This window comes from Chiloscyllium plagiosum, unplaced genomic scaffold (genome assembly GCF_037043375.1).
Source record: "Chiloscyllium plagiosum isolate Xiang-an unplaced genomic scaffold, Cpla_swu_hap1 HiC_scaffold_2, whole genome shotgun sequence".
NCBI classification, from domain to species: Eukaryota; Metazoa; Chordata; class Chondrichthyes; order Orectolobiformes; family Hemiscylliidae; genus Chiloscyllium; species Chiloscyllium plagiosum.
The window spans coordinates 80455250-80474864 of record NW_028270140.1 but is presented as its reverse complement, the minus strand read 5'-3'; the positions used below and the strand labels follow the sequence as shown (position 1 = coordinate 80474864).

Here is a 19615-nt window from a genome sequence, read left to right as displayed (position 1 = left end):
TGTAATTTCAAGGAGGGTGGGTTTGCATGTAAAATAGGGCGGGTGCACCAAGCCACTACATTCCTGCCCATCCCTCAAAATGGAAGATGGTCAGGTGCTGGAATGAGCAGCTCACCCACCATATGTAAGTGAGTAATGAAGGGGAAATCGAACTTGTTAAAAGACAGGAGTAGGCAGCCCATTTTTAAACATCACAAAGGCAGAAAGGAAGTGGGTCATCACACTCGGGGAGGAGACAGGAAAACTGTGTGCATCAGGGTCACTCTACTAAGATACCACCCTGCTCTTCATTCCAGTCTGCCAGCCTGACAGAACATGGCACCTACTTGCCATGACCTGTCCTTCCCTGGAGTCTAGAAATGCCTACCACTGTAAACCATGGTAGGCATGCTCCTTTTCCTACAATCCTGGCAGTGTCTGTTATTGAGCTCTGGTACTACCAGGAGTGATGGAGTGATAGGGTGCCAGCTGCCAAGAGTGAGACTCCTCCCACCATCTCCCACTCCCAAGCGAGAGGTGCATGTCCTTCAGTTAGCCAGTTCAGCCTGGCCACCATGGGTTATGGCTGCGAAGGAAACCAATGTTTGTTCCAGGGGCCAAGCATTCCCCCCCCCCACCCTCCCCCCAATGAATTTGTGTCACTTGTTGTCAGTTTCAGTGGTAGATGGGCTGAGATGGGGCAGAGGTGAGTCATGACTTGGGGGTTAAATGAGGCATTCTTGATGATGGTGAGATTGGGTGTTTGGTTCAAGATCAGATAGAATTTCAGGTTGATCCCACATCTGCAGAGATGTCATCAAAGTAGGGAGAGGGTGGCGATTTCAGAGATAGATTTTTGATGCAAATCTGGACGTGGACAGGCCAAATAAACTCATCATTTCGAAGTGTAAAATAATTAAAGGCAGGATACTTATGTAAATGCTTGTACTGCAGGTATAATTCTTACGTTGTACGCATATACCTAAAGCTTAAATTTATGTTTTAAATATGCAGCAACATCGAGATTTCACTTTGCTAATAAATAATCTAGGAGCAAAACCTGCTGTTGATAATGGATGGTAAACCCGCATATTAGTTAACTAACAGGCTAGAACATTTGTACTGATAAAAAATAGATATTTAATAAGATGGGTGCCTCAGAATTTTATTGTCAGGGAAATGATCGTCTTTGTCAAAAAGGTGTTTGGAAGGCAAAGGGTTAAGTAATCAAGACAATCACAGTCATTACTCTGTCAGCTTGATGATGCTGTCCTTATCATATACAGTCATATGAAGCTGAAATTTGCTTTATTGCCTTTTTAACCACACTAAATTATAACAGAGCCAATGAGCTTGCAGTTGGATGAGGGCCAACTGAAGAGAAGTGTATGAATGGCTTAATTGTAGAGCAAGATCATTTGTTTATAGAGAGAAGGTCCAATTTGTTAGCCAAATGTTGTTTGAAATGAGGCTGAGGAGGAGATAGAATTGGATGCAGTTGGGCTGGAAATGCAATAGCATTCCTAATTTCTGTTCAGGTGTCTCTAGTCTGTGCCTCTTCACCCCGTACTCTAGTCAAAACAGAAGACAAAATACATTCTTAATGGGTAAAGGCAATTCTTCATTGCACAGTAAGTGCTTTCAGGAGAACAAAGCGTGGGGGATGGGCAATGACAGAGTACCTTCAGAAGCTGACGAAAACTTGTCAAGCCAAGCTGCTTCTAGCTGTTGGGCACCAGTTATTGGCAAAGTGAGTTTACAAGCACAGTGGAGAGAGTAGGGCAGGTGGAGGCGGATGGAACAATTACAAAAAATTGTTCCATTAAATTAAAGTAAATCCTCGAGTTTTGATTTGAACTTTTTTTTGGAGAAAACGTTATATGCTGTAAATCTGCCATTGTTCCAGCACCCTAATTAATTAGTGACCTGTATTAATGGGTAGCTAGGATCTGAAGCGATTAATTTGCCGTGCTTGACATTTTGTGAATAGCTGTTGGACCAGGCTATGCTTATGTGGTGTGATCATTCTTTTTTTGTTGCTGGACAGTTGCTGAGGTTGGCTATGATGTATAAAAATTTGAAATGGACTGTAAATTTTGAAACCAAACGATTGTGTATCAAACGCTTAAATTTACAGTCACATTGAATACTTGAGCCTTATGTAATTCTTTTTCATTTACTGAAGAAAGTATGGAATTCAAAGGCTTTTCAATAACTGAAATGCAGTAATGCATTTCTTGCTAGTGATAACTAACATAATTCCTTCCTGTAAGTTTTCTCCTGAATTAGTAGCGCCTCTGCAACTTTGCATTTTGTAATTGGTTGCACTTACCATGCACCACCATAAATCAGTGGCCTAATTACCATATGCGAGCATTAATTTGTATTGTGAATCACTGCTGAGCTTTTTGCACTGCTGCACTGCTCTCTCTTTGATGCTTTTACGGTTAATTGGAATGAAATGTTTCTTTCCAGAGGTAAAACTCATCATTATTACACTGCACTGTTATTGGTGTTGCAAATGAATGTAGTATCTATCTAAGCTGCATTGAACAATTTGAATGCTACATGTGTAAACAATACTTCTTTTGACATGCCCTTCAATATTGTGTGAGGGTTTTTTAGCAGTTCTGTTTTATGTTTGCACCAAGACTATTGTCAATTCGGCAGAATGATGCCAAATTAAACTGTGCAGATGACACTTCATTGTGAGTCCTGTTTCTAATGTTAGATAGAACGGAGGAGGTCAATATGCAATGAGGTTCAGTGTTTTGTGTTCAGAAATACAAGCTCACCCATTGTTTTGTTGTTTACTCGTCGAAAGACCAGGACCAGGATTATTGGGATGGTTTCCTGGCCCAATACCTGAACAGCTGGTCGAGGATGTATTGCTGCCAATACTGGACAACACTGGGAGTGTTAATACATGGAGATGGATGTTTTGCCCTTCACTACTGAGGAAGTCCCACCTCATCTGCTGCGAGCACTCAATGTCGATGGATGCCGCCGATGGAGGAGCCCTACCCCAATTCCTACCTCACCTGGACCTGAGTAAGGTCACTTTTCAAGCTTCCCGTCTACCCCTGATCTTTTCCTGCAAATTGAGGCTAGGTTGCAAATGGCCCACGTGGTCATGAATTGCCCACTCAAGAGTCTTAGTTGGGACAAGAGTGAGAAGGCCAGGCGAAACCTTCCCCATCCCTCTGAAAAATTGTGGAGAGGCCTGAGCGAGTGCAGGAAACTTGATTCTCACACGGGAAAGAGCCAAAATTTTTGGGTGACCATAAACAGGTTCTGACCCATTTGCCATGGCTCGTTGAATTATAGTGGTGAGAATTATAGTGATGAGATTTTGGGTTGTACACACAGAAATTCTAAATCTACCTCAGGAATAATGCTGTTTACTTGCAACAGCTGAGAACTAGCATTTGTTCTGATGAGATATTCAAATTGATCCCAATACTTTGCTCAAATAAGGTGATTCATCCTGAAGATGATCAATTATCCTATTCTGAAAGGGCAGAGTCTCTATTGAGAGCAAAGATGTTTCCTTTTTGGTGATTTATTTGGCACAGAAGGGTCTGGGGGCTATCTGGTGGTGCATCTATGACGAGCTTCACTTTTGGGAGAAGTATTGGGGCCAAAAAGACCATTCCAGTTAAAGTTGACGCTATACTAGGGAGATGGATGGAGCCTTCAATTTGGATTTGGGAGAATAGGGGTTTTCTAATGCCAGATTTGCATCAATGGCATGGATCCTCAAGAATTATGAGACCTTGTCCCACCTCTACAAAATATACCTGTCCACCCTAAATTTTAGACAAACTTTGTTTTCTGTGTCTGGGCAGGTGGTATAGAAAAGTTGACACCATTCCCATTTACTCAAACAGCTAAAATGACTCCACGTTTCGAGAATAACTTCCTTGAAAGTTTCATTGGTTATAGCAAAGAATGATTTAGGTCTTAAAAGAATGAATTTATCTTGGTAAATCCTGTCATTTCTATCCAGAAACCTTCATTTTGAATATTTTAGTCCGCACGGTAATTTGATTAGATTAGATTAGATTAAATTACTTACAGTGTGAAAACAGGCCCTTCGGCCCAACAAGTCCACATCAGAATCTGTGGCAGATTGAGTGAAATCGCTTTCATTATAACATCTATTAAACACACTAACTGAATGTACTGTTTTGCAAACAAAAGTATGGCTCTTTAACTTATTTTTATCAACTTGCACACACCTCCTACAACCCCACCACAAATGTCCATTGGGTGGAGCTGCATAGAATGGGAGCAATTATGTATAAAATTACTTTTGTATTTTTATTGTTCACTGTTCACTGTTCACTACAAACAGACCTAGAATATTATTAAATCATCAGGAAGAGTGGGCTTGATAATTTCCTCAACTTTTGAAGCTGAAATAGGATGGCAGCATTTTCTTTAACTAAAATTCCATTGGAAGAGTATGATTCAATTCTGAGCAATACTAATCCTCCAACTCCCCATCCCCCACCACGCCAAATAATGTACTAACTCAGCAACGATTAAGAGCATTATTAAGAGCTATTAGTCACAAAATGGACCATGTGATTGTTGTAAGACCTGCCCTGGCAGGCTGCCACAATCAAAAATGGTTAATTGAACATTACACTGCACTTAAAGTTTCCTCAAGCTACAGACAATTGATGTTGAGGAATATTTAGTCAAAATTGGGAACAGACACAAAGGTGCATTCTATCATAAGTTTCAATATTTTGTTGTTCAAAGGTAGTGGTGCTATGAGAGGCCTTGTTATTGCAATACAAAGAGTAGGGGCTTATCTGTTACTATTATGTTAAAAAGATTTGCCTGCTTAGGTGCAAGAATGCTTGTGGAATCAGGAAGTTTGCAGATCTGAAGAGGAACTCCCTTTGGCCTCAGTGGATTAATAGAAGCCTTGTTTTACTGAGTTGTGCAGATTAGGAAAGTTTCAGATTTTGTTTCACTTCTGTGCTAAATTACCTGATCTCAGTGGGATAATACTTCAGGGAGAATGCTTGTTGTCACAGTTTCCCTCAGTGCTCCTCAGCCAAGGAGCAGCGATATCACCTCAGGATTCTGGTTCTGATAATAATACAATCTACCGGCGAGTGTGCACTTGTGGACAATAGGTGAGAAGCAGGTTTAACCGTGATGCCTTTCTTTTGAAATAACCTGCTGTTGCTAAGAATCTGCAGTTGCAAATGAAGAATGAGTACTTGAGAAGCATCGAACAGAAGGTTCCATGGAGGGGAGAGAAAATTAGTGTGGGGTGTGGGATTTTCCATTTTCCGTGAACCATCTTTCAGAAGAAGCACTTTGTTTTCTTTTTCCAGAATAAGTTATATTTAGAAGGGTTGGTTTTTAAACATGTACTTTTATCCTTTCCTCCAGTGTTGGGTGACATTTATATTAGTTCTTTTTGTGGGCATGAGTGAATCATTTGCTTTGCTGCATCTCCATAGCTTAAAGGAAACATAAAACTGGTTGGACTAATTGTGCTGAGTACAGTTGCTATGAAAGGCATTATTGTTCTGAATTAATTCCTTTCTCTGACAGAGAATATTGCTTAAAGATTTTGTGCAGAACCCGTGCTCATTTAGGAGACGGAGGAGGGAGAAAAAAATGGTTTGCACTTACTGGCTGTGCATGCATAATGGGAAGAATTGAGCTTATTGTGTGGTGCTTGTGGCTGTAAATCCTTGTGATGAGCAGCATTTGCTTTCTCAGCTTACCCACAACGTCTGTGACTAATTGAGTGAATGTGAAGATTGCATCCATATGTTAATTACAGATACCAGAACAATCTACTAAGCAAGGACTAAACAGCACTGCCGATCACATTTTTACCACTGTTTGAATATTTGTTTGTTAGAAGACGAATTTAACGCCTATTCATGATGAGCATACTGAATCTATACATCATTTCTCTCTATGAAGAGACAGGGAGTCATTAAAGCTAACCTTTTAATGAAAAATTGTTTATGTTTTTCCATAATTAATTACCTGATAATGAAACTTGGTACTGCACTATTTTGAGATGTGTATTTTTTCGAGATTGTCACCGTTAATTAGGGAGGAAAATTGTATTGTTTTCCTGTTGAAAAAGGAATTAAAAATCACACCTTAATATGTAAAATGTGAGGGCCTGTTTTTGGAAACAATTATGTAACTGCATGCTATGAAGAATAAAGCATTCGATTTTTTTCGTTCTTTTCTTCAATGCTCACCCTTTGGCTACAGTTTATGCTTTTCTGTGCTCAACATTCCAAGTCTCTTAAAATCTCTACATGTTTAATGCTGACTTACGCTATTGACCTTGTAAATCTGTTGCAATGAATTCAAATCAGGAGGTAACTGTGCGGAGCAAGTGTTGCAGTCCAGGTCATTAGAGCTGTATTAGCGATAGGGTTTAAGGGAGGGTGAAAAACTCACAATTATTTGTCCTGCTGGGAGTTACCAATGGTATCCTAGCTGAAAGTAATAGATTTACACAAATTTTGGTGATAGTGCATTTGGTAGTTTATATTGGACGCTGAGAGTGGGCTGAAAGAGCACTGAAGATTATAAATTTTAAAAAGCCATCTGTGTTCAAAATTATTATTCACCGCCTAAAGATGGGGCAAACATGTAATTTAAGTCAACATTGTCTGCTTAAGACTTACAACATTCAGTTTATTCGATATTATGGATACACAACTGAGATAAAATTATCCCCCAAGTATTAAATAATAAAACTCTGGAACTGTCTGAATTTCAGGACACTCATTACAAATTCTACCTTATCAGTGCATGACATCAGTACATGAAGAATTTGCACCTTGATATGACTACAGTTGTTTTGTCATGTTTTGAGTCAGCATCCTTAACTGCTATTATCTCAATGCATACTTCTGGTTTCTTTATGTTTTCAGAAAACTGAGCGCTGTCATGAAAAAGGAATGATAATGGGATGAAACAAAACAAATGCTTTTAAAAGTACCCAGCCTCTAAATGCTTGTTAGAATATAAGGACAATAGTAACTCCGGAGTCTTACGATTTTAAATGTTACAGTGATCGCAACAGTGCTTTTGAAAAGGTGGAAGCTATAGACTTTGTAGTCACTGCCAGTTTCTTTCATGGGATAGTTTCGTGGAAAAGGCTGGAGGAAATGCTTTACATCCATGGCTGAATCAGCCTGACAAGCACTCACACCGCCCCCTCCTCTTATTAATATTCCTTTTGATGTGCGCTTGTAAAACAGAGGATTGCCTGTTAATCTGCTGGATCTCCGGAGCTTTTGGCACTTACCCATAATTGATGTGTTCACATGACTACTGTCGGAGTACTAATGATTAGATTGGTGGTGGGACTGTAATATCTTATCGTTAAATTAATGTCACCTTTTTAAGAAAATATTCTGTAGAAGCTTTGCTATTAGACTGAGGTAATTACAAAATGCCCAAACACTTTTCTGATGCTTGGAACAAAGAAAATAATGTAAGTTACTCAAATCAAGAATGATATTGGAGAGTGATGTCCATTTCTTAACAGCATCACTAAAGCATGCGTAAAAGATTTAGTTGTAAATAGTTAGTATAATTATTTTTGGAATGTTTCTTCAGCCTTGCATTATTTAAAACTCTATAGTTTTAAACAGGTTGGTGGTCATCAAAATATTTTATAGCACAATGCAGCATAAATTGAAAAATATGCAGTTTGTATTATGAGTATTAATATGCGATGAGTAAGGCTTGCACTCTAAGTAGTAGTAGTAGTGTGTGTGTGTGCGCGCGCTGGAGAGAGAGATCACCTAACATGTTGTCCCTCTCTCTTCATCGCTCCACTGTGGCTTTTGTGATGAATTGCCAGAATTTTGGTCATTATACAATAACACCTGGGAATAATCACATTAGAGTAACACAGTGGAAAGCAGTGTCTGATTCTAACATTCTTTCCCTGTTTTAACAGACTGTCGTGTTCAGTGGTTTGAGATTTGTACACCTAATGTTTTATATTTGGCTGATTCCCACCCCACTTTCAGTTCCCCCTGCAACCACCATGAAGAAAATGGCACTGTGCGTTTAATTGCCTTCACAGTAGGATTGGATATGAAAACAGCATATGGGAGTAGGGAGAGGGAGCACTGTAAAATCAACTTTTCAAAAGTAGATACATTTAAAAATAAAATTAGGCTATTTTTGCTTATTTTTGGTGTGCTATATTAATTAATGTGGGAATTTAAAAGAACTTAATTTGCTCTGTGGAACAGATGGTATTAGTGTGCTGCCTCATGGAAATTGCCTCATCAGTGGCACATTGTTGGTGTTTTTACACTGAATGACGTGTGTCTCTTGTTTTTTATTCTCATTCAGTTTGAATTTTGCCGACGCGCATGGAAAAAATATGTCTTATAATAAGCTCCGCAGGGCTACATTTGATTACAGTCTTTTCCTTGCAGTAAGATTTGAAATGGTTTTTCAATAAACAGTAAGGAAGGTTTCATCAAAGAATGTGTCTTTCAGTATTAACATGATGACTGTCTTTCCCTGGAGCTTTATGTGTTCCAGCAAATCTTGCTTTGTTGGGGAAGGAGAGATTCGATCCTGATATCAGAGCCTTTTAAAAGTATTAAGTTACAAAGTACTGGGTTGGTATATTGAGAATGTAATACCATTGCCAATCGACAGTTTTATTACTGTGATCCGCGTGAATTGGATTGTAAGAATATGCCTGCGCTTACGATGAGCTGTTACCTACTGCAGTCCTGACTCTTAGAAGCCTCCTAATCTGAGTGGACAAGTTGCAGACATAATGGCTGATCCATTAAATAGGATGTCACATGCTCTTCATTATGTGGTATTTCATGACATGTCAAACCCATAATAATCGTATGGGCTTCATTTTTCTCCCTTGATGTAAAATACAATGAATGTGACAGATCAGTGCAAGTAGAACAGAAGGGCTACAGTGTGATTTTTCCAGCAAATGTAATAATCTTTGTCCAGGTGCAGACATTCCTTGTGCCTAATGGTGGGGTTAGAATTATGCTGGAGAATAGTTATTAATGCACTCTGAGGCTGCCATAGGGTCGTAGAGTCATAGAGATATACAGCACGGAAACGGACCCTTTGGTCCAACTCGTCCATGCTGACCAGATTTAAATAAATCTAGTCCTATTTGCCAGTATTTGACCCAAATCCCTTCCTATTCATGTACCCATCCAGATGCCTTGTAAATATTGTAATTGGATCAGCCTCCACCACCTCCTCTGGCATCTCATTCCATTCATGCACCACCCTTTGTCCTTTCTTGCAAGTCATTTTAAGTCATCAGAATGGATTGGAAGTGCTTCATAACTTATGCCTTTTTTGTAGCTGATGCCATCACTTGACCAGGGCTTGACAGAGTGATCCTGAGAGGATAGTATCTCCCACAAGGAGATAGCAGAACTAAGTGTCAGAGTTGCAAAAAGCTTGCGTCTCCTGTTTATGAGGCTGAGATAAGGAGGATTTTGTTTCTCTCAGAGGGTCATGAGTCTTTGGGACTGATGGTTTCTTGACTAACAAGGGAGTCATTGGTTTTCAGGGGAAGTTTGAACGTGAAGTTGAGGCCTCAATCAGCGTAGGTCTGATATAAAGAAGGTGAAGATCCTGCTCCTATTACTTATTTATATACAGTAAATTGGTGACCATGTATGCAAGAAGTGCCCAACTGCAGCTAAATTTCAAAGTAAATTCACTGTCGTGCATCTGTGCTGCTGGGTAACGCGTTCAGTGAGGGGGGGGGGGGGGCTTCACGTGATGACTGAACAGGCAGAGTAGAGGAAATGCCTGTAGCTACCCCACTCTCTCGTGGATACACTCATGGAAACTGTTGAGGAAGATGACTGTGCAGGGGAGAACAATGGGAGCAACCTTCATGGTACCATGAGAGGAGATCTGCTGCACAAAAGGAACAGTAGGGCTATAGAGTTGGGGAATCAATTGTAAGGGGAACAGATAGGTGTTTCTGTGGCCACAAAGGAAACTCCAGGATGGCATGTTGCCCCCCTCTTGCCAGGGTCAGGGTGTTTCAGAGTAGCTGGATGGGGAGGTGTGGGCAAACAGACAGCCATGGTAGTACATGTTGGTACAGTGATGTAGGTAGGAAAAGGGATGAGGTCTTGCAAGCAGAATTTGGGAAGCTTAGTGAGTACAAGGTTGAGGTGTGTAAAATTGTGAGGGCCATAGACAGGAAGTAATATTTCCCTTTGGTGGAGGGATCAATGACCAGGAGACATAGGTTTAAGGTAAGAGGCAGGAGGTTTGCAGGGGATGTGAGGAAGAATTCTTATCACCCAGAGGGTGTGGGAATCTGGAGTTCACTGCTTGAAAGGGTAACAGAGACAGACACCCTCATAACATTTAAGAAGTATTTAGATACACATATGCAATGCCAAGGCATAGAAGACTATGGACCAAGTGCTAAAATATGAGATTAGAATAGTTAGGTTGTTTTTGATCAGCGCAGAACGGTTTTTTTCTGTGACTTAATCCTCTATGACTCTGTAGTCACATGCACTCATCCCAATGGCTGTTGGATGTGTATATAGAGAAATAAGTTGACAATCTCACTGACTCTCCTTTCAAATGATCAAAGGTCGGAACTATGCCATACTTTCGGGATCATTGTCAAAATTTGAAGAAATTTTAGTATAGACCTCCAGAAGGAGGAGGTTTGCAATCCCTCCAAAAAGGAAGTTGCAGCTAGGTAGTGCAGAATAATTTTGTTTATAATTGTTCAGTGACTTTGTTCCCCATGCATGCAAATGGGGAACAAAGGATTGAACTCACTGAAGACCCATCAGTTCAATTCATTGGGTTTTCCCTAAAAGAGGTGCTGCAGGGCTCTCATTCGTAGGCAAGACTCCAGACATCTCATTAAAATCCACACAGTATGAACTTTCACAAATGCAACTTCCTGTGGGGGTCATTGATATTTTGCACATGCTAATTGTGACTTTTTACACAGTACGATTTTCTTTGCTGAGGAATAAGAGGATAAAATTGATTATTTCTGATGGTTCTTATCGTTCCTTAATGTTGCAGACTTCAACATGCTTTCCAAAGGCAACTAACTATATTTATGATGACTTAATTAACATTTTTAAAACAACAGAATGTGTGAATAAGTATATTAATTGGCAATGAATGTTGGATGACACTTTCCATTGTGTATGAGTATGAAAAAATGTTTGTTTATGGCAAAGTTGTTGGGATGTGCTAAAATTTACTTGAAGCAAGAAAAAAAACTGATGAACTAAGTCCTAAATTCTGTATATTAAGTTGTTATTCTATCGATGCACATGGGTAACGTTTTTCTAATTTTTTTCCAGGTTGATCCCTTGTTCACTGTGCCTGCACCTCCACCACCAATCTCTGTGAGCATGCCACCTCAGATTCTGCCTTCTTACTTTCCATCTTCATCTAGCATAGCTGCACCAGTTGAGCAGCTTTTAGTAAGGACTCGTTCAATGGGTATAAATACGTGCGAGGTTGGAGTAGTGACTGAGCCGGAATGCCTTGGACCTTGTGAGCCGGGAACTAGTGTAAACCTGGAAGGGATTGTGTGGCATGAAACTGAGGAAGGTAAGAGGTTTTAAATCATTTATATATTTTGTGATAACATCTGAGGCAGCATGTTTAAGTAACCAGGTGAAGTTTGTGTCAGCTTGTAAGGTTTGGATTGAAGGGAAAGTTAAGCACACATAGGGCTGGAAACTTGCACAGATAGAATTGGACAAGAGCTTGTCCACCATTCAGTACTGCATGAGCAAACATCTTTCCCCCTAAGCACTGGGAAAAATTAAGACATTATCTTGAGTTCCCCCTTACAAATTCTATTCTGTAACCACTGAGTCTACTACCACTGTCTAGCAACTGTCTGAAGTTGAATTGAACTGTTCAGCACCTCGGTGATTTATTTTGACTGTGAGATGAGCTTCTGACCACAGATCAGTGTCATTGCTAAGACCACCTATTTCCACCACTGTGAAATCATCTGAATCATCTAACCTCAGATGTTAGATGTGTTCCATCTAAACCCCATTATCCCAGCGTGTCTCCAGCCTTCTTATACTAAACTGCTGCTATTATATCCCAGCTTGTACTGTTCACCCATCATCCTGTATTCTGAGACCCACTTCAGACCCATTTTAGTGACCTCTTCATTTTAACATTCCTATCATTTTTAAATGCTTCCTTAAGATTACTCCTCCCCAACCTTCTCAATCCCTACAGCCCTCTGAGATATTTGTGACCCTCCATTCTGGAGTCTTTGATTTTTGTCACTGCACCAATCCTGGCTTTGGCCTTAGCGAAGAAGGACATTCGCTCTGAAAATCCCCCACGAAACCCACCCAACTCTCTTCTACCTCTCTTTTCATGATATATTCCTTAAAACCTCCGTTGACAAAACTTAAAGTCATTTGCCCTAAAATTTCCTTGTTTGCTTTGGTGTCAAAGTTTTATTTGGTATCTCTTCTGCCAAGTATCTGCCAAGTACCATGTTATCGGTGCTCTGTAAATGTCAGTTGATGCTGAAGGGAGTTGGGAGGATAGTGGTGTACAACATGAATCAAATGGGCAGAGTTAGTTGTTTCTGTGCTGTTTCAGTTATAGTTCAAGGAATTGCTTTGAGGTAAGTTGCTGGCAACCAGGAATAGATTTTGTTCTTCCAGTTTTTTGTCCCCCTTATTTCCTGACAATTTTTAATGACACTAATTTTTACTGGAATACAATTTCCCAGTTGCAAGTCATCTTTTCAAAACAGGGAATTCCTTTAAGTGTGACTCTCGGCAGTGTGTTTTGGAAAGCTGTTTGAACTTAGAGGGCATCAAATCTAAGCTCAATCCTCCCTTACCTAATATCAACCAGTGTACTTTCTGACTGATGACTAATTCGGGTCAGGAACCTGAACTTTATTATTTCTCCCCACTCACCTAATGTTCATTTGCAGCAACGACAGCCCTAACTGAAATCATCTAACTCAGTCCTAGCTGTGAGCTGATGGACCTTGGTATTCGCATGATTTCGGGCTCAATATTTGAGTCCAGTTTTCAAGATGTTTGTGTGAGATCATGTGAGTGGTAGAGACACCGCGAAAGTATTACAGAAAGTTGCCCTTTGTGAATTCCAACAAGTTTACAATTTGCTAGCTGTGCTACTAGCTCAGGACTCTGTGCCATGTAAAAGCAGATTTAACGCTCAAAGCTTGCATCATTTGAAGTCCCTTACCCCCGCTTAAAGGCAGTACTGAGACACGGCTGTTAACTGTATGTTTGGCAGTTTCGAGTTGTGAATTTCAGCACCTGGGGCTGGGGGTGTGGGGGGGGGAGGGGTCATGCAGAAAGTTAAAAAAATCAGTTTGTCTGGAGAAACTTGTACTTCCCCTTCTGCACTTGTGGTTGTGGATTTGTAACCTTTCGGTGCTTTTCTGCGGCGTTGTACCTGACTGTGCAGCATTGTTCAGTAGGCTTTCTTTTTTGGTTTACTGTGAAATATTGTAATATTTTTCATTATATGTTTCCTGAAATTGGAGAACTGAATAATTCAGGTTTTCCTCAGTATATTCAGGGATGATACAGTGCTGGGGGCAAAGGAGCCCTCATTACAAAAGATGTGTCATGTGTTCTGTTCTCATCATGCAGAAGGAAATTGGAATTTAGCGCCTGAACAATTAATATTTAGAAAGTTAGAGTTAAAGTTAGAACATGTTTGTGGTTAGCAGCTCTGGTTTAGTGTCTGCACTTTATACAACACTTATTCTTTGTGTTAAGTAATAGAAAGAAGCTTTTTTTTCACATGGTCAGTGACTAATGTTAAAAATAGCTGGGGGCTTTTCTAAATTCAATACAAAATGTGACGCTAGTGTGTTCAAAATAACTTGGCTCCTGGAAACGATTTCCTCCTGCACCAGAATGTGTGGCTGTTTGTGGCGCAATAAGAAAGCCTGTGGTGACCTTAATGGAGTTATTCATGGTGAATCAAATACCCTTCTGACCCATTGAATATTTTATGCTTGATTAGAATTAATAGTTGAGGAGAAAGCGATCCCTGCATCTCAGTGTAGATGTAATTTTCTCTTACATTTTTGTCTTGAGTCTGAAGGTTTTTTTTTCCCTGTGTAGTTGAAGTAGTAATCCTCTATCTAAATCTGTTCGATAACAGTGAAATTACACACAAAAGCTTTTCCCTCCCTCACTGACCAAACAGTAACAAACAAAATATAATTGAATCATGTAAATTAGTAGCCTCAGTGGATGAACAGTAATAATCAAGAATATGCTCCCCATATTTATCAAAGGATTAAATTACATACTGAGCTAATTAAATGTTGCAAGAGTGAGGTCTTTTCTGCTGTCCTTCAAATAGAAATAATGGCAGAAATGTATAAAAAGATGTGCTTTGGATTCAGATGCAAAACTAGGTTTGCTTTTGTTGTGAAAACTGGATCGGGGATTAAATTGGTGCAATGCTCTTGTAAGGCAGTTTTTCTCTTTCCATCTTTTTAAAATAGATTGGGATTGCTCAGTATGGTTGTCTGGAATGTTGCCTGTGGCCATTCTGACTCCTTTGTGTTATTGGGTCTAGGGCACTTTGCTAATAAATATGAAAAAGTGTAGTGTAGGCAGAAGAGAGAAAGGTGCCAAGGTTTAGCCTGTTGGCAGTAGAAAACAAATGAGTCCCGCATTCTTAGTGAAAAGACGATCAGTTCTTTACTAATGCCAGCGAAGCAGAGGATATTATTATGCAAAAGTTCCAATCATCGGGAGTGATAATTTGAAGGTTGGAGAGGGCTATTGCCTAAGGCTTGAATTGCTAAGCGAACCAGTACAATGGACTTGTAGAAACAGCTCAGATGTCAAACCGAATGAAAGGCAATTCTTTCTCCAGCTCTGTTTGTTAAACCATTTGCACACAGCAAAAAGGAAACAAATGGGCTACTAAGCTCCAGAAGATGGCTAATACCTGGCATGACAAATTGCCTCAGGAGACCATTACATAAACTGTCAGACCTTCTTCTGGCTCCGATTATCTAGTGTGAATGGAGAGGAAAGGCAAGATTTTTCAAAAGCATTTTTCTTAAACAAAAAAGGTCAGGCTTTAATAGTGTTTGCGTACTGTAGCAATGATGTGAATATTTGTGAAGATCGCTGCAGCATAGGGATATGTAACCACAGAAAAGAGTCTTGCATACTGAGCTAAATTTTGCGATACATTAATGGATTTAATTGCATGAGCAGTGAGCTTCAATGTATTCATGAAACTAGAAGCTAATATATGTTTTACTATATGTAATGCGATTTTAAGCGAATACGATGATAGTGCTTTTCCATGTCATTTTGTTCATTATATTTAAGCTGTTTGCTAAAGTCAAATGTATAACATTAGAAAAAGATTTAAATTGTTAATTCAGGGAAAGACAAGTTGAATTTTTCCTACGTGCTTTTTGCATTGAATTAACATATTTGATTTTCCTAACACTAATTGCAAAAGAGTAGATCTGCTTTAGTGTTTATTGGTACCTAGGATTATCTCCAATGTTTAAACATAGCTCAGAAACAAGCATCCCCACAGCTTGGTGTGATGCCCAGTTGTGACTGGATGGATTGTGAACAACATCTTGTGGATTTGTATGAAATATGTAGCTGGCCCACATTAGCTGCCACCTGCCAGACACAGAAGCTCAATGCTAGGTCCCTTGTGCCTCTTGTACATACACAACAAAAATATTTCATCACTAAGAAAATGCTAAAGGAATAAAGGGGGAGAGAAGGAGAGAGTCTGCCAGACAAGACAGTCTGACCGTCTCAATCTGCAAACCCGTGGGTGTGCTGTAGCTTGAAAAGGATAATGAGGCCCAGTTGTTATGGGGGAGGGGATTTGCTTGGAGACTTGAGTATGTTAGTCTGGTAAAGGGACTGATTCAGAGTCATAATAAAAAAAATTAGTGAGTTTGAAGGTGTTAAGTGATGACAGACGAAACTGCTAGCCTATTGTGAAGAATGGTGAGTGGTAGAGAATAGGTTAGTAAATAGAGAGGAAATTGTGTTACTGAAATTACAGAGAACATTACAGCACAGGATTTCTCACTGCTAGTTGAACAAACAGAATCTGCCATTGAATAATTTATGACTGATGTCTGAATTGCTTTATTGTGATACTGTTGCTGTCTCCAACTCAGGTAGTGTCAGATGGCTGATGGCACAGGATGTGAAAATATAAAAAGATAGGGGTCAAGAATGGAAAATCCAGTGACTTTATGGGCATTATTTTTACCTCCCTGGAGAAGGGAAGAAGGGGGAATAATGGAAGGAGTTGACTTTAGAGAGAAACATATCTCTTCACGCCATCACACCTGGATAGGAGGCTTAAAGACAACCCTCTCCACCAATAACTAATTCAGGCCCTTAGGTAGTCAAGAATGGCCACTTTATGGCCTCAACCAGCCAACTTCAGGATCACGTGCCTTTGTGGTGGGCGAGAAAGATAGTTAGATGCCTGAGTTGGAAGCCAGGGTGACCTGCCTGCTGGGCTTGAAGGGGAGGGGGGTGGCCCCAATTACCTCAGTCCAGGGCATTTATGGCAGGCAAGAGGGTGGCCTTTGAAAACCATCATTTTGCCATTGCCTTTGACCTCCCCTGCACAGTCCCAACAACATACCCTCCCCATCTCTCCTTTTGACAAGAAGATAAAGACAACTCGCTTTCTCACCATAGAATCCCCCAAGAAATAAGCTTCAACTAGCAGTCTGTAGGACGCAGAAGCTGACTGTATGTGAGGATGGCAATCTGAGACATCAGTGCTGGGGCTGTGAGATTCAGCTGGAAACTTGCCCAATCTCCCCCACCAGCTCTTCAAGGAGCAGGCGGTATTGGCAAGTTTTCATGGTGATGGGGGTGATGTGTTGGTCATCACTGAACACTGTCACCCTCACACTTTAAAACAAAAGTAGAAAAAAACCCATCTTGCAGCCTGTCTCTCTTTACAGGCGCACGAAACTCTCCTGGGAAGGAAGTCCAGCCAAATTTGCTTCGAAGTATACATAAAATAACAGGCCGTTAATGGCCTCTGCCTGGGGAAGGCCAGTTAGGAAGTGACAACACGAGGTCACTGAGAAAACCCCAGTGCCGTTTGCCAGTTTTCCTTTTGAAGGAGAATTCTGATTGCCTGTTCTTGCTGTTGGGTGGGTTGGTGTTTCAGTTCTAGATAAGGATCAGAACTGTTCATTGTCACCATGTTGTATTTTTAATTGTTGCTGTCTAATTTTATTTTTAAAAATTTGAAATATGGATGACAGCCAATTTTCATTTCAATAAGTTTGAATACTGAAATTGTGCTATTAATCATTGGTAATCCTTTGTTTAAAAAAACGCAGACAAGGCACATCCAGGATTGTTAATGGCTCAGGAAATGTGCATATTTCAAATTACTTTGTTCATTACTTTTTGGTAAATGGTTTGGTTAATCATAAAATGTATGGTGAGTGACTATGCAAGTGGTCCACAAAACAATGTTTATTTTAATATTTCTTTGCATCCTATAAAAATACTTAGTTAGCTTTTGGCTGACCACTTATTTTCTATTTATTCTTAACTTGTGACTTGCTAACAAAGCCAGCATTTATTTCCTTCCCTCAATTGTCCACCACCTTCTTAAAGTGCTGAAAATTCTGACACATATTTTGTTCTGAAGGAAGTTCCAGGACTTTGATCCAGTGGCAATGATTATATCTCCAATAAAGATTTTGTGATTTAGAGGGAACTTGGCAACTTGGAGATGTTGATGTTTCTATGTGTCATCTGTCCTTGTCTTTGCGGAGATAGAACACAACAGGTTTGAAAAGTACAGTTGATGGAGCCTGAGCTAGTTTTGCACTGTGTCTGAGGTGTGATGCATCAATACTGGAGGGAATGAATGTTTAAGCTGCCAGTCAAGTGGCCTGTTGCATCCTGGGTAATGTTGAGATTGTTGGAGCTGCACTCATCCAGGCAAGTGGAGTGTATTTCATCACATTGGGCCTTGCTTATGATAGACAGGCTTCGGGGAATTAGAAGGTGAGTTGTTCTCTGCAGCTTCTGACCTGCTATTGTAGGTTTCTGGTCAATAGTGACCCTTATTGATTGTTGAGGGATGGTAGTGTCATTGAGAAATGGTTAGATTCTCTCTTGTTGGAATTGGTCATTGCTTGCTATTTGTGTGGCACATATCTTACTCCCAATTTAGCAGCTTAAGCTTGTATGTTATCTCAGTTTAGCTGCACATGGACACAAGCTGCTTTGTTATCTGAAGAGTTGTAAATAGAAATGAACATCAGTTGTCTGTGAGCATCACCATTTGAATGGACGAGGTTATTGATGACATTGTTGAAAATCCTTGGACAAAAGGGCAGTAGGAACTGAGGAACTCGAGTGGCGATGTCCATGGACTGAGATCTTTGGCTTCCAACAACTATACCAGTAACATTCTTTGGATAGCAAATCCTCTAGTCAGTGGACAATTTCCTCCCTGATTCCAATTGACTTCAGTTTAGAAATTTAGGACTTATTGCTGCCACAGTATGTCGAATGATACTTCATTGAGAATGGCAGCGACATGCAGATCGCCTCTGGAATTCAGCTCTTTTTGCTGTGTGGAGTTGAATCCAAACTTGAGCATCAATGAGTAAGTACTGATTGGTCACACTGTTGACTACGCCTTCTGTCATTGGGGAATTGGTGATGGGGAATCGTCTGATTGAGTATGTTCACCTGGTCATTTTTCTGTTTAGTTGGGCAGTTGCAGCTGCTGTAGCTGGACCAGCCTGACTGAGGAGTATTTTGTTCTGCAGCTTTTAGGCCCATTGCCTTTAAAACACACAATGCACTCAGCTGTTTCATCACTAAAGGGCTGATTTGGCTGAAGATTAGTTTCCATGATGATGAGGATCAGATGTGGTTGAGATGATCCTAACTGAAGATGGTTGTAAAGGCTTCAACCTTGTCTTTTATACTGAAGTGCTGGATGCCCTTGTTATAGAAGATGGGAAGGCTACTCCTCCAATCAGTTGTTTAATTGTTCAGCACCATTCACAACTAGAGAGTTTTGAACTATTTTGTTGGATGTGAGATAACTATGGCATATTGCTTCTGTGCATTAGCAAGTTCAGCATTGTAGCATCACTAGGTTGGTACCTCATTTTCACATGCCTGGCATTGTTCTTGGCATGCTCTCCAAAACTCCTCAATGAACTACAGTTGGTTTTCTAGCCTGATGGTTATGGTAAACTGAGGGGTTTTCTGGGCCATGTTATGATTGGGGATAATATTGCTGCTGAAGATGGTCCACATTGCCTCATGCATGCCTGTTTTCAGTTGCTGGATCTGTCCATACATAGTGGTAGACGTTCGCAGCATAGTAGAGCGTGTCTTCATCTCACCAACTTCATCTGCATATTAACTGTGCAGTGATCACTCCCACCAAGTAAAGGTAAAATCCTATAGTCTCTGGTACTGCTTAGTCATAGACAGAGATAACTGGCGTTGAGTTTAACCTGAGGGTCACCAAATTTGAGGCGAGGGTTGAGGTTGAGATGGCTGGACTTTCATGATGA

The 19615-nt window shown here is 40.2% G+C and overlaps 1 protein-coding gene across 7 annotated transcripts in view; it reads left to right on the top strand.

The window, feature by feature from the left end:
• znf608 (zinc finger protein 608) overlaps positions 1-19615 on the top strand; it is a 90467-nt gene that overhangs the window by 15837 nt on the left and 55015 nt on the right. For all 7 annotated transcript variants that reach the window (XM_043711892.2, XM_043711865.2, XM_043711857.2 and 4 more), the window contains exon 3: positions 11358-11610. In XM_043711892.2, coding sequence (XP_043567827.2) covers positions 11358-11610 — 253 coding nt within the window. The remainder of the gene's footprint in view (positions 1-11357; positions 11611-19615) is intronic.